Raw genomic sequence first — 24,375 nt, forward strand, 5'->3', positions numbered from 1 at the left:
ACGGAGCGAGTTGGGGAATGTATCTAAGCAGTAAATTGTGTATTCTGATGTTACTTGCACTCTGTTTCAGGACTGAAACTTGAAACATCTATTAGGTTATAAAAATGTATTGTTTTTATTTTTAAAAAATCATGGAATGGAAAAGCTGGATATCATTTGCATATGTATGATACATACATACACACAAACATACATACATGGAAGTGATACTCAGCTATACATAGAGACATGATGCATATATATATATATATATGTAAGTGAAGTAACCCTGTTATCCGTAATTCAAGGTAGAGTCGGAATAAAAAGTGGTGTGGTGGCCTAGTGTTGATGATCCTAGATAGCAGCAGGTGTTTCTCTTTAAGGACACAAAGATAAAATATATGCTGTGAATGTCCTGTAGGTACCAGGAAGGGCACCAGGCAACTGAACGCTCAGCTCGATCCATTTGCCCCAACTCTACCCTGAATTAAGGTATTTCAGAGTTGTAAAAAGGGGGTTATATAACATTGCTTAACTGTCCATCTCTTTCAGAGAAGGGCTCATCCTTATGTACATATAGATGAATTCACTGTTCAAGTTTTTACACTCCAGGTTGCTATTGAAAACATGCTGAATTGTTTCTTCCTGTAATAAAGTAAGCAAGAAGCTTCAAAGGGCATTCAGATCAGGGAAAATCATTAAAGAGGGAGACTTCTGTTTGCATTTGTCCGTGAGAAAGAAATTTATTATTACACAAATGGATCTATGAAGCCAGATATTTATCGAGAAAAATCACTAAATAACCAAGCTTTTTGAAAATGCAAACTTTCAGTGTATAATATAAAATTTGGACCACTTGATAGGTCCAGCTTTCCTTCAGAGAGAATTTAGGTTCTGGAAATTATGGCTATCAAATTGAAGATTATGAAAAACCTTTGCAATTCCCCATCCCACCCCACCTGAGTGTGAAGAGCACTTGTGATAGTTGACAAACATCAAACAAACATGAAAGGAAAATAAACGATTTGTTCGTGTTCTCAGTTGCATTTGGGAATCAGGGCAAGTGGTGAGAACTCACACCAGGGATGGGTTCCAACTTATGTTGCTGCCGGTTTGCTCCCTCCTGCGCCGCATGAGTGCGCCCTGTGAGCATGCACAGTAACAAAAACTTCCCAGAAACCACCACCACCACCCAAAACCCCCCAAAGCTGAAAAAAAGATGGTGACTGAATCTTAAAAAAAAAATGGCGATGTCCACAGACTGGCACCGACCAATCTGGTTGGGTGATGTCATCGTGACATCACCAGCCGGTCGCTACCAGTTTGAGCAAACCAGCCGAGCTGGAAGGAACCCACCCCTGACTCACACTTTTTCTAGAGCCTGCAAAAGCCATAGTAGGAGGATATATAGGCATATTACAGATAGTCCTTGACTTATGACTGCAATTGAGACTGGAACTTCCAATGCAAAGCAATGCGGTTATTAAGTAAGTCATGTCGATTTTCATGTCCTTTTTTTTGCACTGGTCAGTAATCCATCCAGCTTCCTCTATTGACTTTTCATTTTGGAAGCCCCCTGGGAAAGTCACGAATGCTATGTGACTCCAGAACATTGCAATAATTGCAAATGCAAGCCAGTTGCCAAATGCCCAAATTTTGATTACATGACCATAGGGATGCTACAATGGTCATAAGTGTGAGGACCAGTTGTAGGTCAGAACTTTTGTAATTTCAAAATGGTCATTAAATGTCATAAATCGAGGACTATCTGTACAGTTTAATGAAGTCACCCAGGAGGAGGAAGTATATTTATTTTGTATTTTCTCTCTTTGTGCTTCGACGTATTATACAAAGAAGGGGAATAATATGTATCTCTCCCAGGAGAACAATACCCCCAAAAAATGCAAGGAAATTGACATTCAATGTTTTTTTTATTAATATTATTATTACAGTATTTTAAGGTTTTATTTTTGATTGGTTTTCATTTTATGCTAAAGCACAACAGACATAGGAAAGCGCTATAAAACCTAATAAACATTAGGCCTGTGCAAATAGGGTCTGCTCTGATTTTTCAAATCAGTTCAAAGAATATGATCAATCCAATCTGAATTGTTGAATCGGTCTGAACAATGCAATGGAGTTCGAAATCTGAAAGGATGAATTGGGCCAGCTTGATTCAGAAATCTGATTGTCCATGTGGAGAAAACATTTTTATCCCCCCCAAATCAAATTGTATTATTGGATTCAATCCAAATCAAATTCATACATTGGATCCCAAAAAATTTGCTTATTTGAATTGGTGAAATGAAAATTCGGACAGTCTTAATAAATACAATAACTCATATTGCTTTTCTCTGTACTTTTTACCAGACTGCAGACTTATACTACTTTTCAAATTAACTGAGAACCAATGGTTTACTATTAAATCAAGATAATCAGTGTGTACAGGTAGTGCTTGACTTACAACAGGACATTTAGTGATCATCGGAAGTTACAACAGTATTGGAAAAAGCGACTTATGACCGTTTTTCACACTTACGACCATTGCAACATTCCCAAAGCCACATCAAAATTTAGATGCTCGGCAACTGCGGTGTCCAGGAATCATGCGATCATCTTTTGTGACCTTCTGACAAGCAAAGTCAATGGGGAAGCCAGATTCACTTAACAAACGTGTTGCTAACTTGACAATTGCAGTGAAAAGTTGTAAAATGGGGCAAAATTAACTTAACAACTTCTCGCTTAATTATAGAAATTTTGGGCTCAATTGTGGTTGTAGGTTGAGGACTACCTGTACTTCCAGATACTGACATGGCTACAATTGCACCCCTTGGTCCCTGTTAAGCTGCCTATCTCACTTGACACCCCCCACATTTTAAAAAAATGAATACTTTAATAAAACAAATTTAATAGAGGATGAACATGCTGCAATACAAAACACCAGCCTCTAGCATAACAATTACTTGTAGCAATACCTTTAGGTTCAACAAGAACCTATTGAGTGCTAATTTCCTTCTAGTACACTGGTTCTCAACCTTTCTAATGTCGCAATCCCTTAATATAGTTCCTCATGTTGTGGTGAACCCCAATCACAAGTCTAGCGCCAATTCTCCCAACAGAGCTTTAAGCTGATTGGAAGGAAGGATAGAGGGACACCCCCACTGTAAACACCTGATTGGTTGGATTGTAAAAATATGTCCCAAGGCGCCAGAATAGAAGCTTTAGTTCCTAACACCATGGGAAATTTGTCTTTTCCCATGGTCTTAGGAGACCCCTGTGAAATGGACGTTTGACCCCCAAAGGGGTCCTGACTGGACGTTTGACCCCCCCAAAGGGGTCCCCCAGGTTGAGAACCACTGTTCTAGTAAATGAATACATGGGATTCTTCATCTTTTTCATAGTAGCCGTTTTACAGAAAGGTCAAATCTCTCGTGGCAGCCATTTTGTGAATGTGGCTACTACATGCTATCACCAGCCCAGATATGTTACATTATCCTAGATTAAGGGACTCAAAATAAAGAAAAGGAAAAAAGAGAATAAATGTGTCTTGGAGTTTAGCCTAATAGTTATAGATTGGAGGGTTTTTTAATGTATTGGGGCATATTTAATTAGCATCTTCCTAAGGACTGGTGGAATCTGGAGGTAAAAACATTTGTTTAAATTTGTCAGGCTGGCAACAGCTTTGCAAACACAATTCAGAATTGCCTGTTGAGAATAACTTTCTAAGAACTATGAACTGATGAGAGACACCAGCTGGAGATAACAGAGACTAAGGATATTATGTCTATCACTGACTTTTGGATCTTCCTTAATAACCTCACGTTCTGCCCACCTCCAAAAGGAGAATGCTAGGATTATGCATGTTGATCCATAGACAACAATCCCCAAAACAGGCTTGATATTTCACCAGCAATGAACAGTGAGGGGTGTGAGAACAAAAGGCTCTTGGATTCATAAAGTTATTAAAATTAAGCAAGGGAATCCCATTGTTGAAAACCGGACAATGAAACATCAGTTTGTACTGACACTTGCTGTTGTGCTCAGACCAAAGGGGGACATAGTTGCTTCAAATACTATAAGCAAACACAATTTTATTGGAAATCATTAGAATGAAATGTCCAGCATGCTTTGCTTTTTCTACTGAAAGCTTTACAGGGCTAGGTTTGCTAAATAGGAACATGGTATCAACAGCAAGCAAGTGTGCCAAATCTTTTCTTGGCAGAGGTCTCTTTGCCTTTAAGAGCACATGCCTGGGAAAAAAGGCAGCGTGTAAAGATTTTTTTTCATCATGGAAACAGGCTGATGGAAGCAGCTGTCCATGCAAAATTTGTCCCATCGTGCAACAATTACAGACAGAGAAGCCAATGTCTGAAAAGAAAGGGGCATTTTGGAAGGTAATATTTTCTTTAAATAAAGCAGAAGTGCTTTAAGAGCCCTTCCTTCCATCAACATCACATTAAAACACCTTTTTTTTTTGTCTTTTGCAGTTAAGGCATGCATACCTTAGGAGTTATTCTTCATCCACTTCTGCTACAAACTGTGAATGATGTTCTGGCGACTTGCTGTGCGTTTTGCTTAGATGAAGTTTTACAGCGTGTTTGCTCACAAATGTCCGAGAACACAACTTACATTTGAACTTTGAGTCTGTGTCCTCTTCTCCAGCTATTGTTTCAGGAGATCTTTGAACTGAAATTCTGGAAATGTCTTGCTCTACCTTGGTTTGCTGCTCCACAGCCAGCTTGTTCATGTCTTTCATTTGGAAACCTAGATGGGACTCTAAATGGCCGATGTACGTCGCCGGGGTTCTAAACTGAGATGCACAGTCGCTGCAATAAAAGATGGGGTGCCCTTTATCCATGTTTTTCAAAAACTTTGTCCCCCCAGTTTTTCTGAGCTGGTACTTGACGTTCGCCAGCCAATGGCTGATGGTAGTCATGGACAACCCCGTGAACTTGGAAATCTGCATACGTTCTTGAGGGCCCAGATCGGACAATAAATATTTGCCCTCCGATGTTTGGAAGAGACTGGAGGCAAACTGCGCTTGCAGAATCAGGAGATGCTGAGGATTCCAGTTGGACTGCCTTCCTTTTCTTTTATGCAAAGGGGAGACATCTGTGGAGACATCTTCGAAACGCCGAACATCCATTTCCAGTTTCATGGATGGGATTCTGGATGAAGCGGTGGGTTTCGGGGTTGTTGCTTTGGGAAGGACCTTAACCATGTCTGCAATGTCAGACAGAGCGTGCTTCTGATGTGGGGAAGTACAAGACTTGGCCTGAAGAGATTGCCCTTTCTTATTCTTTGATTTTGTCAGGTCAATTGGCTGATCGTTGTTCTCAAACACGTAACGCCTGGAGGTAACATTTGCAGGTTTAGCCGGCGTTGACACGGGAGACAAAACAGGCTTCTCTATTATATTTAAATTTGGTTTGTGGAACAAGGACGTTGAACTTGAGCTGGGGCTGGAGTTTGACTGAGGCCGCAAAGGCTCATTTGCTTTGCCCAGATGGTTGTTCAGCACAGACTGCAGGGCACTGAGGGGATTCAAACCAGGCAGCTCTGGAGTGTGGTTGCCAGTAGGGCATCCATTGCTGAGAGGTGATGTCCCAGAATCCTTTGCTTTTATTTTTTCCTCCTCTTCCTTCGTCTTGTGCTCCTCTTTCAAAGGACTTAGCTCTGGCTTTTTGGGCTCTACACACATCTCAGTCTGAGGAGGAGAATCTCCTTCATTCTGAAATGAAGGAACCACATCCGTCTTGTTGCCATCTTTAATGTAGTCCTTCTGAGCTTCCTTCTTGGGTTCTCCTTCTTTTTTCAACTGACTGCACTGGACTATATTAGCTGTCATGGGCACTATAGGCATCACTTTCCATTTTGGAGCAATAGGCCTCAGTTTATTACTGACCGTTGGTCGAACTTGCAAAACCTGGGACCCCACTGGTAAGGATGGCTTTGTTCCCTCCGAGAGCTGGTATGCTGCATGGATGCTGGGATACGCGCTCCAGCTGGGTGCTCCGTTCTGAGCTTTATTGATGGCTGTGGTGACAGTGTTTTCCAAAGACTTCAAAATGTCTCCTCCACCTTTTGAAGCATCTTCTAAATCTTCCTCCCGGAGATACTGATATTTCATTGTCGGGTCCAGTGGTTTTTGAAGAGAGTCTTCGTAGTCTTCATTTTTCACCCCTTTTTCATCTTTGTTCCCTTCCTCGGATTTATTTTGCTTACTTTCCTTTTTTAGCTCTGAAGCAGGAGCCGTAGAATCGGTTGATGAATTACTGGAGGGTTTCGAATGCTGGCTGTCAGTGGCTGACGCATCAGAAAGGGACTGCATTTTTTCCACAGCCAAGGGATCCAAAACAAGTTGTTTCCCTTTCTTGGAAGCCGAGTTGGTGACTTTCAGGAAGTGACCCGTGACCATCATGTGGGTTGTGAGTTGCTGCAAAGTATCGTGGGAGCTCCCGCATTCCATGCACTTGAGAATCTGCGATTTGCACGCTTCGAATTGCCACGTGTAGCTGGCACCGTTCTGGTAGCCGTAACGGTTGTTGGACGACAGCTGCAGGTTGGCATTCTTATGAGAAGAGAATGTGTCGGCAAAGGATCCCGTTGTCGAATCGGGAGAGCAAGGCCTGTTAATGTCAAACACACGCTTCTTATTTGGAGTCACCAACTTGGAAGATATGGAAGGGACCGGCTCCTTCAAAGGCACTTTTTGGTAATGTTTTGTTTTGATCATATGAACACTCAGATCTTGAAGAGAGTCAAAAGAGTCACCGCAGAACATGCATTTCAGAACTTTCTGAGCATCTTCTTTATCCATGTCCTGAAAAGCCCTTTTCCGAGGCTTGGAATAGCTGGTAGATCTGTGCTTGTCTTTTTTATGGTTGTCGTCTTGATAATGGCCACTTTCGTTCATATGGACCGTAAGCTCAACTAAGGTATCGTAGGCAGCGCTGCACTGCCTACACCGAAACCTACTAGCACCTGTGAATACAGTTCCGCACGTTTTGCTGCTTTGCCTATATAGCTGGACTGAGCTGAAAAGGTTTGGCTTGGAGAGTGGCCGGACTGGTAAACTCTGCTGCAAGCTTTTGGTCAAGGCATCCTGATGCCAATCAAAGTCACTTTTGCTTGCTCCATTTCTATTGTCGCATGCCCTCTTATCAGAACTGGACAGTTTGAGCCCCAGTCCCAAACCTGTCCAATAAGAATCTGAAAGGATGTTAGCATAGACAGCTGTCATTTTATCCATGCAACTGTGTGCTTCCGTTGGATGTTTGGGATGGGTATTGACTTTGGAGTCCGATGCCTCCCTGGGGCACAGACTTTTAACATCTGTCACCTGGTCGCTAGCATCACTGAGCAAGGATTCGTTTTCCGCATCCTGATTGGACAGATGACTCCCTGGAGAATTTTGGTAGCTCAAGCTTCCTCTTGGATCAGGACCAGTTTCATGTTCTTCATCTGTCCCTGGGTCATTGCTCCCCGGAAGATGAGCCGTGGAATTGCTCTCATCGTCATCTTCTTCCTCCTCTTTTATATCTTCCTCATCTTTCAAATCATCCTCTTGGACATAACCTGAAAAGAAATATCAAAATGTGTGAAATAAGTCAAGTAAAAACCTGGAACATTCATTTTCCTAGTTGCTTTCTTACTAGAGTTTGGTTAATCTTCTATTTTTATGGACTGTTAGCACAAGATGTGAAAAATCTGGGAAGACTACATGGTCTTATTAACAGACAATAATTATTCTTTATATCTTACAGACATTTGGAGTTAATGATAGTAGTCAAATTCTAACCACCTCTTAATGGAACGGTCAGAAAAATTAATATCTGAGATCCTATTAAGCCCATTAAAATTACATGATCATATGGATATTAGCTCACTTGAAAAAATTTCAACAGGCCAAATAAAGTATTCCTGCTTCTAGGGCGTATTTCCAAGTGCAATAATGTTGTCAATGTGATAACCATTCAAATGCTTGAAATGGCAGAACAAATGAATGCTACACAGAATTGTACAGCAATGTACACATTTCCAGAATCAATGTTTTTTCCTAAGAAAGTTTTTTAAATTAAAAAACCCAATATTTTCAATGAAAAGATACTTTTTTTTTTGCATATCTTCTAGTCTGAAAATTTTCTACAATCTTATAGTTTATCCCTAAATTGTAAAACATATTCCAAAGAAGGGTATATTTCATTCTCATGCGAATACCATAACATTTACATTCAGCTTATAAGGATAAAATAGTTATAATTCTGTATCTCATCTTGAATGGAGATGGCCATGGGTTCATCAAATAATCATGGCATTTGAATAAATGATGGTAATTATGTAGAAAATTAGATGGAAATCCCTTAGAGTCCCTCTATGAATTTAGCTGCATATGTCACATATGGATCTGCTGAATATTGGGTTAAATCCATCTTAACTTAGTTGCATAGAGTTCACACTGAAATCAATGGGGCATTAGTTAAATCATCATTACCTTGGTCCATTAATTTCAGTAGGACTCAAATTAAACTAATTTAATCTGGATTCAGTCCACAGAGCCAAACTGCTGTGTCAAGCCCAATACTGCCAATTCTAAATGGCTATCATGTTGTAGCAATTTCTATTTGGGACTTGTTAAGATTGGAATAAGCTGAAATCCCACTCTGCCAATACACACTGGCCAATTTTAACTATTAGAAGCTACCACACTATCCGCAAAGCGTGAATTAGGAAGTTAACATGTCAAGCTAATTTTAGCTGTAATTTCAGCTTCATCATCTGACTAATCTAAAATTTTACCAAAATCAAGAGGCTGATTTTATGCCTTGGGATTGTTCCTGAGACATTATCTTAGGTTGATCTGAAATCTCAATGCAACCACTAATTTTACTTTTATGAATACAAGTAATCCTCAATTTAGGACCTCAACTGAGACTCAGATGTCTGTTGTTCAGTAAGACATTTGTGAAGTAACTTTGAACAATCATTAAATAAACACTTTAACAGTCAAGGGCTACCTGTAGGTACATTTCTCTTGCTGTTTTCTACTATTCTTTTCTAGTGATATTTTTATGTTCTCTTAAGTGAACCAATATACAAAAGCAGATGTAATAGCCAGTGTTAACTACTCCTTCACAATACAGGGATTTTTTTTAAAAAAAAAATCATATGCTTTGACTTGTATACTATAACCTTTACAAAGCAAGAAATGAGAGAATTGTTCTTAAAATTATTGTGTGTTAGCAATGAACACACAACATGAAACAAAGATAGGAAGGGTCTATCAAAAAGTCCACAAAGCAATTGAATTAAATTAGAATGCAAATAATTTTTTCTTTATTAAAATGTGGGGGGAGGAATGAAGGAAGGAAGGGAGGGAGGGAGGGAGGGAGGAAGGAAAGAAGGAAGGAAGGAAGGAAGGAAGGAAGGAAGATATGATTGGATATTTGCATATATTTAAAGGCACTTTCCTTCTTCCCCCACCCAAAAAAATTGCTTTGGTATTTTAAAGCAGTTAAAATACAGATGCTCAAAGTAGTTAATGAATGTGCAGAGAGCCTTCCAAATGATTTCCTTAAGGTTCCACCATATGGAAATTGTCATAGAAATTGAAATGCAGGAGATTAATTCATCAGAATGCTTGATTAGTAAAAGAGCTTCTGATAGAACAACTTTCATCTTTCTTTTTTAAAAAAACATAGTTGCAACTCTTTCGTTACACAAATTAAGGCCATTTTATGCAATCAGTTTATTTGCGCAAAAATGTATTTCTTGAGAAAGGGCAATCTAGATATAGGGGGAAAAAACACTTTGCAATATTGGGTTCATTCTTTACAAAATGCTAGTTGCCCTTTGATATTCCAGAACATTTAGAAGGATTCGTCATAAAAACTTTCTCAATTTGGGCTAAAGATATTTTTAAAATATTGTGTTTTTAAAAAGCGGATCATAGTATATTTTGTTAAGTGGATGCGAGACCATATTTAATTCCACAATAGACAAACAAAAATGCCATTGATTTATCCAGCCCCATTATTTTTAATTCAAGAGATTAACTACCTTGTTTTTCAAATTCTACAAAGATCCTTATGTTTGGATATACTGTGCTTTGGTTCATATTCAGTGACAATCTACCCTCTCTCTCTCTATTGTCAGTAGTGGAGTAGTATGCCTAAACTCCAAAGTGTGGGTTGTGCCTATCCAAAGAAAGGGATGGTATATCACAGTTCCTTAACTTAGTACCAGTCAACTTTTTTAGCTACATCAGGGTAGACTAATATTATGCCTGCAATACTAATTATCATATTTTTCGGAGTATAGGTTGCACCTTCTTCCATCCCCAAAAGAGGCTGAAAATTTGGGTATATCTTATGCTCCAAAAGTAGGTTTTTTTAAAGCTTTTCCCCCCAGTCCTAATGAGGAGTCAACGATCTTCCTGGCTTACAAGCATTGTCATTGCTATTTCCTCTGAATAAGGTTTTTTAAAGCCCTAACCAGAAGATAAAATAATGTGCTGAAGGTGACCAGACTAAGGACACTAACCAGATGAATACCTGGTAGGCAGATTTTTCCCTTATTTTCCTCCCCAACAACTAAGGTGCATCTTATACTCCAGTGTGTCTTATACCCCGAAAAATATGGTACCTTGTGTTACAACGGCCCTTCACTAAGAGCCCCTCTAATGAGTTAGCAAGGTAAACTCAGACTCACACAGTCTCAGTAAACATAAAGTCGGTTTATCAAAACAAAAGTATTGTACACATGCACTTTAAACAGCCTAAGTGCTCTCCCACAAACCACAAGCCTGGAATGCTGCAAAAAGCAAAAACAAAACAGAGCAGATAAAGGCAGCTGTGAAGGCGTCACAGCCACCCCCCTTCAAGAGTCCACAAGATGTACTTAGCTGTGAAATATCCAAAAAGTCTTTGTAAGTCCTGGAACAGTCCAAATCAAACAACACTCGTCCTCCAAATGGATAAACTCCCACATGCTCTCTCTGCAACACTGGTCATTTATCAGCACCCCCTTATAATATAGCAAGGAAAGCAATGGTGTAAATTGCTTTTCTTGCTATATTATAACAGGGTTTTATGTTTCAGGGTAGGGATTTATTTATTTATTTTTGTATTTTAGAAAAGTATTTTTAACATAAATTTGCAGACACCATTGTGAGATGACATGTTTGCTTTGTTTCAGGATATCCTGATATAACATTTTGCTGTGCATATTTGTGTGTATATTCTTTTTTCATGGTTTATAACTAAAAAATATTTAAAATCTCAATAAAATATGTATGCTAGCAATAACCATGAAAATTAAAAGTAATTAATTCTGTGTGCCAGAAATGACAATAGCCCTCTGTAATAGGAAATTGTCTAAGAAACATTTAAGTAAAGCTGTACAAAGTTTTAGATTCAAAGACAAAAGGAAACTTTGAAGAGTGCTGGGTACACATGGAACATCTGCCTACCATTCTTTAAATCAGCTGTATATATTTTCTGGTAGCATATAGTAACTCTACATAATTGTGCTGATGAAATTCCAATCCGTTTTCTCTACAACAAATCACTTGCATTTTATTTATTTATTTATTTATTTATTTATTTATTTATTTATTCATTCATTCATTCATTCATTCATTCATTCATTCATTCATTCATTCTTTGTTTGTTTGTTTGTTTGTTTGTTCATTAGATTTCTCTGCCGCCCTTCTCACAGTGACTAAGGGTGGCGTACAATATTATAAATACAACAATGCATAAAAGAAATCTAATTTACTTTAAAAGACTAATATAGATAGTTAAAAAGTGTTAAAACCCCATATACAGACATACACACTCATCAGATTCAATCATTTATCCAAAATGTATACTAAATCTAACTTTTGCCTATTTCCTCTTCTTCCTCCTCCTCCTGTCTCTCAAGGAACTTCTCACAAACCGTTACACTATCTGACTTGGAAATGTGATTCAGTTCAGCGAATCTCCCTGAGAATTTAATCCTATCAGTTTCCTTTATTGTTCCTCACTGATAAAGAGAACTTGGAAAACTAAAGCAAACTACTTGCATTGCTAAAGATATGCTACTATTCCTTGACTTTCTTATTCCCAACCAAACTATCTAAAATTTGCTGTCCCGATCCTCTGGAATGCAGGTCCTGCCTCTTGGGACAAATCCCTGATCTTGACACAGTTTAATTCTCATAGGCTGATGACTTTAAAGTCATCTATGGAGATTCTCAGTCATTGAAGTCATGGTTGTCTCAAAGGTGCTTTTTCAAAAGACAACTGGACTTTCTTTGTTTTTCCTTAAAGATGTTCTGCTTCTCACCCAAGAAGTTTCTCCAGTTCTGTAGAAAAAACGAAGAAGCATCTTGGGTCAGAACTGAAACATCTTCAAGGAGAAACAAACTCCAGCTGCTATTTGAAAAAGCACTTTGGGATCACTTTCAAAAGCAATGCTTTTTAATACCAGACGATCTACAGGGCTGCCTTCTACCACACACCTCCTAGTGGCCAATAAGGCCCACAGAGTCGCCAAACAATGACGGTTGGCGGGACTGCGGGGAAGGGCCTTCTCTGTGGTGGCTTCAATGCTCTGGAACCAACTGCCTCTGGAGATCTGTACTAACCCCACCTTACTGGCCTTCTGGAAAGCCATTAAGACCTTACTTTTCTGGCAGGCCTGAGGTTATTATCTTGATTCCGTCATGAATGATAGAAAGATATGTATAGTTTTATTAAGGGTTATTAATGTACTTTTAAATTGTTTTTTAAATTGTTGTCCAAGTAGAGTTGGGTGGCATATAAATTTTACAAGTAAATAAATTTGGACACAGCATCATGTTCCCTCTGTGCCCACAGATACCTTGCTTGATATCCAGCACACTTCTTGCTCACCTGACCATATAATTTTAAACTTCTTCTCATATAAATGAAATAAATGGGACAATATCAGGCCAGAAACTCTGGCATCATTTTTATTTACCAAGATTATTCTGGGATCCATTTACGTTCTATATGTACTTGGAATCGATAAAAACATTGAGTGAATGTAATCCAGACCTTTTGTAAATATGCCAAACTGCCTAGAGAGGAAGATGGAGAATATTCAAATAAACTAGACAAGGCTGGTAAGCATTCACACAAGCTGGTCTTTGTGAAAAGGTGTGTTGATGCAGATGGTGATTCTTCCTACCCAATGCAATGCGAGTCCATCTTAAACTTTGTAAGTTTGACAAAGCAGGTGCCAGCTGTGAAAAATTCCTGTGCTATTTTAAGATCCAGATTGTAAAGATTTCTTTACAATTATTCTTTTAGCCTTTATCAAATGGATGTAGATTTCATTGATTACAATTTATTGAGTGACAACCATTTAAAAGAAACAGAAGAAAAGCAGCTACTTGAATTTCTGATTTCAGGTAGATCCTTAATATACGCACACAAGGAGAGAGATGCAAATACATTCACTTACACCCCAAACCCAACCTCTATTAGGCTCTTGCTTGTCTAGTCCTTTCTAGGAACCCCAAGGGAAGAGCCTTCTCTGTGGCGGCTCCGACTCTCTGGAACCAGCTCCCCCCAGAGATTAGAACTGCCCCTACCCTCCTTGCCTTTCGTAAACTCCTCAAAACCCACCTTTGTCGCCAGGCATGGGGGAACTGAGATATCTCCCCCGGGCCTATACAATTTATGTATGGTATGTTTGTATGTCTTTTTAATAATGGGTTTTTAAAAATATTTTAAATTGTAAATTATTAGATTTGTCATGAATTGTTTTATTGTGTTGTGAGCCGCCCCGAGTCTACGGAGAGGGGCGGCATACAAATCTAATAAATAATAATAATAATAATAATAATAATAATAATAATAATAATAATAATAATAATAATAATGTATAATTGCATGGGGTGGGGGAAAAACTAAATAATCTGTATGCTTTTGTGCGTTCCTTAACTCTCAGCCAAAATGACACTGTTCTGCCTGTTCTGAATGGAGACTTATTTTGTTCATACTGTCAACTGATACAAATTATTCCTATTTTTGCTATTATGAGATGAGGAACTCCCTGCTCCCACAGTGATATGAAGTGGCCCAACCTGTACTCTGATTTTCTTTCTTCCCATCACAATCCACTTTTCTTTTCCAAAGAAAATTTTTATTGAATATATACATATTAAAAACAAAAAGAACAGCACATTGTATTTTTCAACTTGTAAATACAGTTGTAATATGTCTGTTGTAGGACAATACAACACATATCCCTCCCCCCCCTCCACACTGTATCTTCGATAGTTTCTATTTTGCAATTCTATGGTCTATAGTGTCAGCGTAATCATTAGTGCAACGTTGGTTAATAGTCATAATAATAATAAATATCTTACAATAAATAAATAAAGTGTTGCTTACAATCTTAATCATTTATATTCTTGTTTTTACTTATAATTCCAGTTTTATCTATACTATGTCTAACTTTTTGTTTTACACATTATGTACAGCTATTCTTTTTTTTCAGGTTTTCAACCCAATGATAAAAATCTTTCCACATATCAGTATCACGTGTTTGCTTGTTATTTTTAAGTTTTTGTGTTAATGTATCAAATTCTGCACAATCAAATATTTTTTTTAATCATATCTCTTTCTGTTGGTGTGTCTTCTCTCTTCCAATTTTGTACTATGGTGATCCTGACTGCAGTGATTAAGTGTTGTATTAAATAATAATGTTCTTTTTTAATTTTTAATTTTCATCCACTTTTCATATAGGGTGCTCTTGGTACTAACAAAAAAAGATGCTCCCAGAAGAGACATAAGTGATTTTCCACAAGGGGGCGCTGCCAGGCAGAAGCAGAGAGGTAACAATTGCTATCACCACTGAAAACATTATGGCTGCCTCTCCCCCCCCCCATCCCCCCAAAACTAAAACAGTAGGCAATCAGGTGTGAGGGGCTGAAAAGACATTTCAGTAGGAATTTTGGAATCTGTAATCTCAGAAGAAATGTTTATTCCCCCCAAATCTAGCATAGAATATCCCGAGAAATTTATCTCCTGCATCCAAAAAGAGTTCGTGAAATCATTTTCTCTGTTGTAATTAGTTGCAAGGCCTTATTTTCAATTAAACCTCAGGAATTGTTATTTTTTTTTTTTTACAGTGAGCAGAAGATTGAAATGTCTTGCAGGTGCAAGCTACAGTAAAAGATACTTCAGCGGCAGAGATGAAAACAGTCTAAGAAGGTAAAAGATTGGAAGAACATTTATTTGTTTGTTTGTTTGTTTGTTTGTTTATTGATTTGATTTGATTTGATTTGCATGCCGCCCCTCTCCATAGACTCGGGGCGGCTAACAACAACAATAAAAACAGCATATAACAAATCTAATATTTAAAATAACTAAAAACCCTTATTAAAAACCAAACAAGCACACACACAAACATACCATGTATAAATAGTATGGGCCTAGGGGGAAAGGATATCTCAGTTCCCCCATGCCTGACGACAGAGGTGGGTTTTAAGGATCTTACGAAAGGCGAGGAGGGTGGGGGCAATTCTGATCTCTGGGGGGAGCTGGTTCCAGAGGGCCGGGGCTGCCACAGAGAAGGCTTTTCCCCTGGGTCCCGCCAATCGACATTGTTTTGTCGACGGGGCCCGGAGAAGGCCCACTCTGTGGGACCTAACTGGTCGCTGGGATTTGTGCGGCAGAAGGCTGTCCCAGAGATGTTCTGGTCCGATGCCATGAAGGGCTTTATAGGTCATAACCAACACTTTGAATTGTGACCGGAAACTGATTGGCAACCAATGCAGACTGCAAAGTGTTGGTGTAACATGGGCATATTTAGGAAAGCCCATGATTGCTCTCGCAGCTGTGTTCTTTGGCAGGTGGAGCCTTCTAAATATGGATATTGTTCTTCTCCACCTCCCTCACCTCTCTATCTCTTTCTGTCTCTGTCTTGGCCTTTGTCCCCATCTCTGTCTCTCTCTCTCTCTTCCTCTCTTGCACACATTCCCTTGTGTTCTCTTAGGCCTTCCGGCTAGCAGCCCACCACTGAGGGGATCACACAACTGCGGGAGACTGCTACCATCATAAATATGAGTCAATTGACAAGCATCTGAATTTTAATCACGTGACCATGGGGATTCCGCAATGGTTGTAAGTCTGAAAAACAGTCATAAGTTACTTTCTTCGGTGCTCTTGCCAACTTTGAACAGTCCCTAAGCGAACTGTTGTAAATCAAGGATTACTTGTAGTGCTCACATTTTTTTTTCCCTGAACAAAATTTGCAGTATGAAAAGAGGGATTGTCGGTAGATACTTTTATTTTATTTTTCATTTTACTTTATTTTATTTCGTGCTCTGTTATTTGAAATGCAAAATGCCCCAGATCTTCAGAGAAAAATGGGATGCTTAGCTGAGATGTTTCTTTTTCTTCAGTGCTTCCTGCAATGTGTCTGTGGTGAATGGGAAAACATGAGAAAAGAAAGGAATATGCTTGCCGTCTAACAGACAGGTAACTTGAATAGATTTATTTTGTCAGTTCATTCTTAGCTTCTTCTACAGTTTGACTTAGGATGCCTTTAGGCTATGTTAAAGTGCAGATTATACAAACTATAATTTTCTTTCTTTTTCTTTCTTTCTTTCTTTCTTTCTTTCTTTCTTTCTTTTTCTTTCTTTTCTTTCTTTTAAATGAAAAAGTTAAATGATAAAAATACAAATGTGTCAATAGAGGGAAATATATGTGCATGTAAGATGCCATTATGTGGTTTAGTTGATATGAACTTTCTTTTTCTTTTTAAAGTATTACATGGAAAGGCTTTGAAACTTCAGTTTGTTAAAAAAGAAAAAAAAGTAAAAGCCTAACAGCCTTTGAAGTCGTCGCCACTGATATAGCTCTGAACAGTTTCATTCAAGTCCAACTAACATCAGACAACTGTTTAGTGTATCAGAGGAAGCCACAAAAGCAAGGATTTCATCAATATTTCACAACAGCCTCAGGGAAACTGTAGATTGCAGTGCTGTAGGGCAGCTAATGGAATTACACACAAGGGTTTTGTACATTTAAAATAAGCAGCTACTAAAAAACCCCTTTCAGTTTGATAGAAACAGTATAAAAATTGCAGATAGAAGAAACAAATACCAACCAATTTTTATCCACATTAGGGTTGGTAGAACATCAGAAAATCACGTCTTCCTTTGCTGATATTGTTATGTTATTATGGCATGTCACATGTTCAGACTGGGTTTGACATTTTTGTCTACCTATCGAGTCCTTTCCAAGGATCTGGGATAGATAGGTCTGGATGTTTGATGGTGTTACAGACATTGTTGCAAGATGGAAAACGTTCCAAGAAACGCTGCCTTTTGCAATTCATGGATGATGGATTTGTCAATGTCATGGTGTTCAAGTGGTGTAGTGACAAATTCACCATCAATGCATCATCATCATCATCATCATTATTATTATCATCATCATCATCATCATCATCATCATCATCATCATCATCATTATCATCATCAATAGAACACAGCAAATGAGATTGCTATGCTGGATTTTGTATTTTATCATCAGCTGGGCGCTTCCCAAGCACCTAGGACTGCGTGATGTAGTGGCGAATTATGTTTGCCGATCCCAGTAAAGCGGCCTTTTGCAATTGACAGATGGAGATTTTGTCAATTCTGATGGTTTTCAAATGTCTGCTGAGATCCTTTGGCACTGCGCCCAGCATGCCACTGGAACCACTTTCACTGGCATATGCCAGAGTTGTTGCAATTGTTATTGTTGCTGTTGCTGTTGTTGTTGTTGCTATTGTTATTGTTTTTTTTGCCATTTGGCTCTAGCATAGGCAATAATGAAAGTAGACATTCATAGAAACTAACAAAAATAGTAGAGACAAGAATTAAATAGGCTTATAAAATTTGGTTTGATATTGTAGAGCTGAAAATCTCACTTCCTAATAGAAACATAGAAGTCTGACGGCAGAAAAAGACCTCATGGTCCATCTAGTCTGCCCTTATACTATTTGCTGTATTTTATCTTAGGATGGATATATGTTTATCCCAGGCATGTTTAAATTGAGTTACTGTGGATTTATCTACCACGTCTGCTGGAAGTGATGAAATGTACCAGAGTGACAACTAGATATGTTCAACCATTTTGATTTGACAGTGTGAAAAATTTGGAAGACTGACACCCCCCCTCTTCCTTTAAACCCTTTTCCTCCAAAGTGTATGAGAAATAGTTGATGGAGGTAATTACAAAGTCCATGGTCTTGGGGAAAGTGAGAGGAAGTTCTCCATCCTATGAAAAAGAAAACGTATCGAATAATGCCGTTGTAAGATCAGCATTTTCTCTCCAGGACTCTTTATCAGAGTCAAAAATTGTGCATACAGCACAACATTTCCTATTCTAAAATTAGATCTCTTCCCAACAGTGCATTATTCACCTTAGAAAAATAAGCACTGTTGACCTTCGGCTCAATTATATTAAAATGCTTACATATGGCCTATATCAGATGACTTCTCTTGGTTACAGCTTCTTTCAAAATGGCTTTTAACTTTATTATCATCATTCATAACTGTAAGAATGCTAATTTTAAAAAATTACTACTTAAAGAGTGAAAGAGCTAAGAACGGAGTCCTTTCTTTACAGGGTAATTTTGTGAACTAAAAGATTCCCCGTTCAAATCTTATCGTAGCCAAAAACTTTGAAGGTCACTTGAAACAAGATGCATATCCTGATGAGAAATGTTGTAATTATAATAAGCTTCATTTATGCTATTAAACTGCTGTAATCATTTCAGTATGTTTGAAATATTCTATATGCAGGCTTACCATTTATTTATGTTCCTGTTTATCTACATTATCTATGCAAGCTTATCATCATTAGGCCCCTCGGTGGCACAGTGGTTAGAGTACAGTACTGCAAGCTACTTCTGCTGATCACCGGCTGCCAGCAGTTTGGCAGATCGAATCTCAGTAAGCTCAAGATTGACTCAGCTTTCCATCCTTCCAAAGTCGGTGAAATGAGGACCCAGATTGTTGGGGGCAATATGCTGACTCTCTGCAAACTGCTTAGAAAGAGTTGTAAAGCACTGTGAAGCGGTATATAAGTCTAAATGCTATTGCTAATGCTATCAAAGATGCATTTGCACATGTATACCCTAATGGTAATTGATAGATGATCTACCTACATTATGTATCATGAAATGTTCACAGAGAATATACAGGTAGTCCTTGACTTATAGCAGTTTGTTTAGAGACCTTTCAAATGACAACTGTGCTGAAAAATTGACTTATAACCATTTTTCATACTTATGACTAGTGTTGGGCAAACCCAAAGAAGTTCGGGTTTAGCGAACTCACCCAAACTTTGCCATGAAGTTTGGGTGAGTTCGCTGAACCCAAACCCGAACCCAAACAGCAGCAAGCTGCTGCGGCGTCCTTTTCTGTAAAAATAAACAAGGAGGTGGGGAATTCCCTACCTCCTTTTGCTTCCTTTTATTTTTACAGAAAAGGATGCCGCAGCGGCGCTGCAAGCAAAAGTAGGTGGGGAATCCCACAATGGGATTCCGGGGGCGGGGCTTTGACATCAGGGAGACTCCTTCCTCCCCGTTTCGGCCAGCCAGGAAGTAGTCTCCGTGACGTCAAAGCCCCGTCCCCAGAATCCCATTATGGGATTTCCCACCTCCTTTTGCTTGCAACACCGCAAGCAAAAGGAGATGGGGAATCCCACGATGGGATTCCCCACTCTCCTCCTGGGTGGCGGTGTTTCACAGTATTCGAGTGAACACCGAACCCGACTTTACCTGAACTTTAAAAAAAGTTCAGGTTCGGGTTCGGCATGCCTCATCTCATCATTTCTATCACCTATCTCCTCCCACTAATGACTGCATGATGGTAACTTACGGTTTATATTGACAGTTTCCTAATATGATTTGATTTTTTATTTGTAGCTGGGCTATCATTAAGTGTTGTACTTTAGGATTCTTGATGAACATATCTTTTCTTTTATGTACACCGAGAGCATATGCACCAAAGACAAATTCCTTGTATGTCCAATCATACTTGGCCAATAAAATTCTGTTCTGTTCTGTTCTGTTCTGTTCTATTCTATTCTATTCTATTCCATTCCATTCTATTCCAACCTATCCTATCCTATCCTATTTTATCCTATCCTATCCTAGCAATCTTTTTGGATTCTGAAAATATTCTGAAATGTTGACTCATATTTACAAAAACTATATGTCTGATAATATGATTTGGGTTAATATTTTCCCTTTCCCATTTCCCTTTCCCTTTCTGAAGTTCTGAAGAAGCTTCTTGGATGATATGTGAAATGTCTCCAAGGAGAAAAAACCCACACAAAACAAAGTCCAGTTTCCTTTTGAAAAAGTCCCTTTGGCACAGCCATGACCTGGATAACTGGGAACCTCCATAGACATTCTTTGGGGAGGTTGCTTGCTGGGGTGCCTTGGTAATGATGGAATAGGACAATGACCTAGGTTGTCTTGTATAATTGTGGGCATTGACAGAAGTGTAGCAGGATCGGTTGCTTCTTATGAATTCTTACATTCGTGGTGTGATCCACATTTCTGTACACAGAAACTCACAATTCTGTTCACAGTGTTAGAAACAAGCCTATTAGGCAATTATTATTACTCAATCTCCTTGAAATCTGACATGTAGGATATCCCTTGTGTAGCACTGCAGCATTCACTTTTAAATTCCCACAGGCATTATATCTATAGCTATATCCTTCATCTGAATGGATTCTGCGATAGTGCACAAAAGCATGAATATATTAATCCCACCAAGGTAAACACATTACACTCAAACATCAATAGCAATTTAAGCAAACAAAGGTAAACAGAGAGATAGAAACCATAAACAAAACAGGGGCAAAATTCTGTTTAAAATGCTTTGGCCAATAAAAATTACAAAAAAGGTTCAAAAGTCAAATCTCCACCACCCCCAAAAAAATATTTTGTTGGAGAATGTTCTAAAGTCAAGAGACCTTGAGGTGGTAATGCCAGGGATTGAGGGCAGAATCTACCATAAACAATGCTCTCCTGGGCTCCCAATTATTTTTCCATTGGATTAATATGAACAAAATTTGGCTTGGCTGGTTTGAATTCTGACTTTCTTTTATTCAATTTCTTCTTGGTGTCTTTTACCTTTTCCTCTCACTGTTCTATGCCGGGCCTACGCAGTTTGAAAACAAAGGAGGAATCCACATGCTGGCATTTCAAATCAATCTTTTTATATAGAAAGCATCATTTAAACAAGCCAAATTCATGCATGTGAGTTCATCTTGGTAGCTCCTCAGCAAGAGAAGTTAAAAGGTAGGCTGCTGCTGAAGATCAAAGCTAATTGCGAATTCCTTTAAGAGATAAAGAGTCTCCGGTTTCACTGACTTACAGTTACAGCTTTCCAACCTCTCCAGAGACAGGGCAATTCTACTCCATGGATTTTAGCAGGGAAAGAACAGTTGGCTAGCATAACATGAATGGTAACCTCAAACATCAACTGACTCCATTACAAAACTTTGAAACTCCACCCTGAATTTCCCATCAGCCACCCTTAAATACCTATGGGGAATGCTCAACAATCCCATAGAGTTACAAACTACAGACTACTTCCTTTTCCCATACAAGTATTCTTGTCTTTTTCTTAGTCTTCCAAAAGCATCTAGCAAAGGCTCCTCCTCTTCCTCTACTGTCTACTGTCTTCCTGTACTGTCATTGGCATATCTGCCACATCTGGTGGTCTTTCAGGTTCATCCAGGTCTATTTCTCCTTCACTCTCACTCTCTGCATCAACTGGAAAAAACTACTGGCCCAGTGTACCAAAATGGGCCTGGCTCATCCTCCTTAGAATCTTTAATTCGAGACCGCCTTCTGCCGCACGAATCCCAGTGACCGATTAGGTCCCACAGAGTCAGCCTTTTCCGGGTTCCGTCGACAAAACAATGTCATTTGGCGGGACCAGGGGAAGAGCCTTCTCTTTGGTGGCCCCGACCCTCTGAAATCAGCTCCCCCTGGAGATTAGGATGGCCCCCACGCTCCTTGCCTTCTTCAAACTCCTGAAGACCCACCTATGTCACCAGGCATGGGGAAATTGATTTCCCCAGCTGTCCTGCTTTATGTATGGTTTGTTGAGTAGTGTGATTGTTTTTTAATAAGGGTTTCTTAATGTGTTCTGTTTTAATATTGGATTTGTAGACTGTACTGTGTGTTGGAAGCCACTCCGAGTCCTCGGAGAGGGGCGGCATACAAATCTAATAAGTAAATAAATAAAAATTTGGTCAAGGACCACTCACAACACTCACACAAGACCATAAGACTGAACCAGAGATCCAAATGAAGCCACGTTTCCTTTTCTACTGAACATTATAGCTGATGTTTGACTGTTACATTTCTGCAGTTTTGGACATATCGCTATCAAATCACAAAGCTTAGCATGAAGGTCATTATCCTAGGCAGCATCTTCCTTTGACTAACTTCTCAGATCTGTAAGCAATAAGCAATTGTGAGAGATTGATATGATACTTTGTGAATAATTTGGGTGAACAATATTACCAAGCCTGGTATAGTATTATAATTTTAAATGTGTCCAGAAAATAATTGAAATTCTGGTTTAAGCTTCCTCCTTAATGCACAGTCCCGGGCATATTTAACAGCTGACTAGTTTAGTATGAGCATTGCTTTACAAATGAGGTCATATTGTTTTTAAGAAACAATATCGCTATCCAACTTGTTTAAGGAGGAAGTGCAAGCAATTCGGGGAAGCCTGATTCACCCTTATGTCTCTCTCTGTACTATGTTTGCATAAGTGCAGCAATAAACCCATAATCAACATCCAGGACTCTAGGTTTAAATTCTATCCATATGAAATTATTCAGAAACGCTGCAATACAGCTTCAGTTGAATTAATCCATTAAAACAAGTAAATCCAAGCGTGGATCAGATATGAAGCAGTGAATTGGGTTTCAAAAATTTCAGGGGATTTTTTTTTTAACCCACTGCTGGGATTATTATTATAAGAGGAACATAAGAAGTTGTCTTGCTGTGCACTGCACATCAAGACAACAAGACACAAGAACCATATTTTCCCGAATGCCATAACTCTTCTAAGCAAATAATTCCCTCACCACTGTCAAACTATTCACTAAAGCTGCGTTACCATTACAATTGGTCTTCTCAACGTTCCTATCACCCATCTCCTCCCACTTATGACTGAATGACTGTAACTAGTTGCTTGTATCCTTATGATTTATATTAATATTGATTGCTTATTTGTACCTCACGATTCTTGATGAATGTATATTTTCTTTTATTACACTGAGAACATATGCACCAATGACAAATTCCTTGTGTGTCCAATTCCACTTGGCCAGTAATGAATTCTATTCTATTCTGTTCTATTCTATTCTGTTCTATTCTATTCTATTATCTTTCCTACCCTACCCTACCCTACCCTACTCTACTCCAGACAATACACAATAATCAATTGTCTACACAAAGGATAATACAAATCTAATAAATAATAATAATAATAATAATAATAATAATACAAATCTAATAAATAATAATAATACAAATCTAAATAATAATAATAATAATAATAATAATAATAATAATAATAATAATTGTATAAGAATAATGTAGAAAACTCTGACATTATGTAAATAGCTGGATGTTTTTATTACATCTTTAAATCATTTATCAGAGCTCAGAGTTATCAGAACTGAGGGTGGCAATGCCAATGTTATTTTTGACCTACTTGTTTTCTCAGCTCTCGGTTTCTTTCACTTGGCCAACCGCATTTTGGCTCCTACTTGTGCTAGTGGAATGATTTATCCTGTTCCTACCAACACAACTAGGACTTGAATTATACTGCAAAGATAGGCTCAAAATTAGCCAGTCTGAAATACTTTTAAATCAAAACTTACTTTTATACTTTATGTGACTGGGTCATATTTCTGTTGCTTAACAATTAGTGAATAATTAAGAACAGGAATAAGCATTTAATTTTTTAAGATGGTAAAATACCACATTTACTGCACCAGTAAAAAGTCTTGGCTGGTGTTTAGGGCTGTATCTCACTGCACCAACCTGCTTTTTGCTATAGTAACTAACGTAGACTACTGTCAACAAGCTATAAATCTGACACAATTGAACTTGGCCAGTGGTAGAAGTCCTTTCTCAGAAGGGATAAGTTTGGTAGTCAGTTATGCCAACCATCTTGGCACTTCAAAAACAAGGGATGAAGCACAATACCTCACAAGGGCTTGGCACTGGCTATTCCGGCAATTAGAAAACATAACTTTTTTTTTTCAAGTAAAGGATTTTTTTAAAAATTTCACTTTCAAGCTGGAGCACAACATTTTTGCATCATTTTAACATTGT

The 24,375-nt window shown here is 38.5% G+C and overlaps 1 protein-coding gene across 2 annotated transcripts in view; it reads right to left on the reverse strand.

The window, feature by feature from the left end:
- Nucleotides 1-696: 696 nt before the first annotated feature.
- The window catches only part of TSHZ2 (teashirt zinc finger homeobox 2), a 346,822-nt gene continuing 323,143 nt past the window's right edge, over nucleotides 697-24,375 (reverse strand). For both annotated transcript variants that reach the window (XM_070744598.1, XM_070744599.1), the window contains exon 2: nucleotides 697-7,557. In XM_070744598.1, coding sequence (XP_070600699.1) covers nucleotides 4,490-7,557 — 3,068 coding nt within the window. In that variant the 3' untranslated portion in view covers nucleotides 697-4,489. The remainder of the gene's footprint in view (nucleotides 7,558-24,375) is intronic.

Source organism: Erythrolamprus reginae, chromosome 3 (genome assembly GCF_031021105.1).
Source record: "Erythrolamprus reginae isolate rEryReg1 chromosome 3, rEryReg1.hap1, whole genome shotgun sequence".
In the NCBI taxonomy this organism is placed as follows: Eukaryota; Metazoa; Chordata; class Lepidosauria; order Squamata; family Dipsadidae; genus Erythrolamprus; species Erythrolamprus reginae.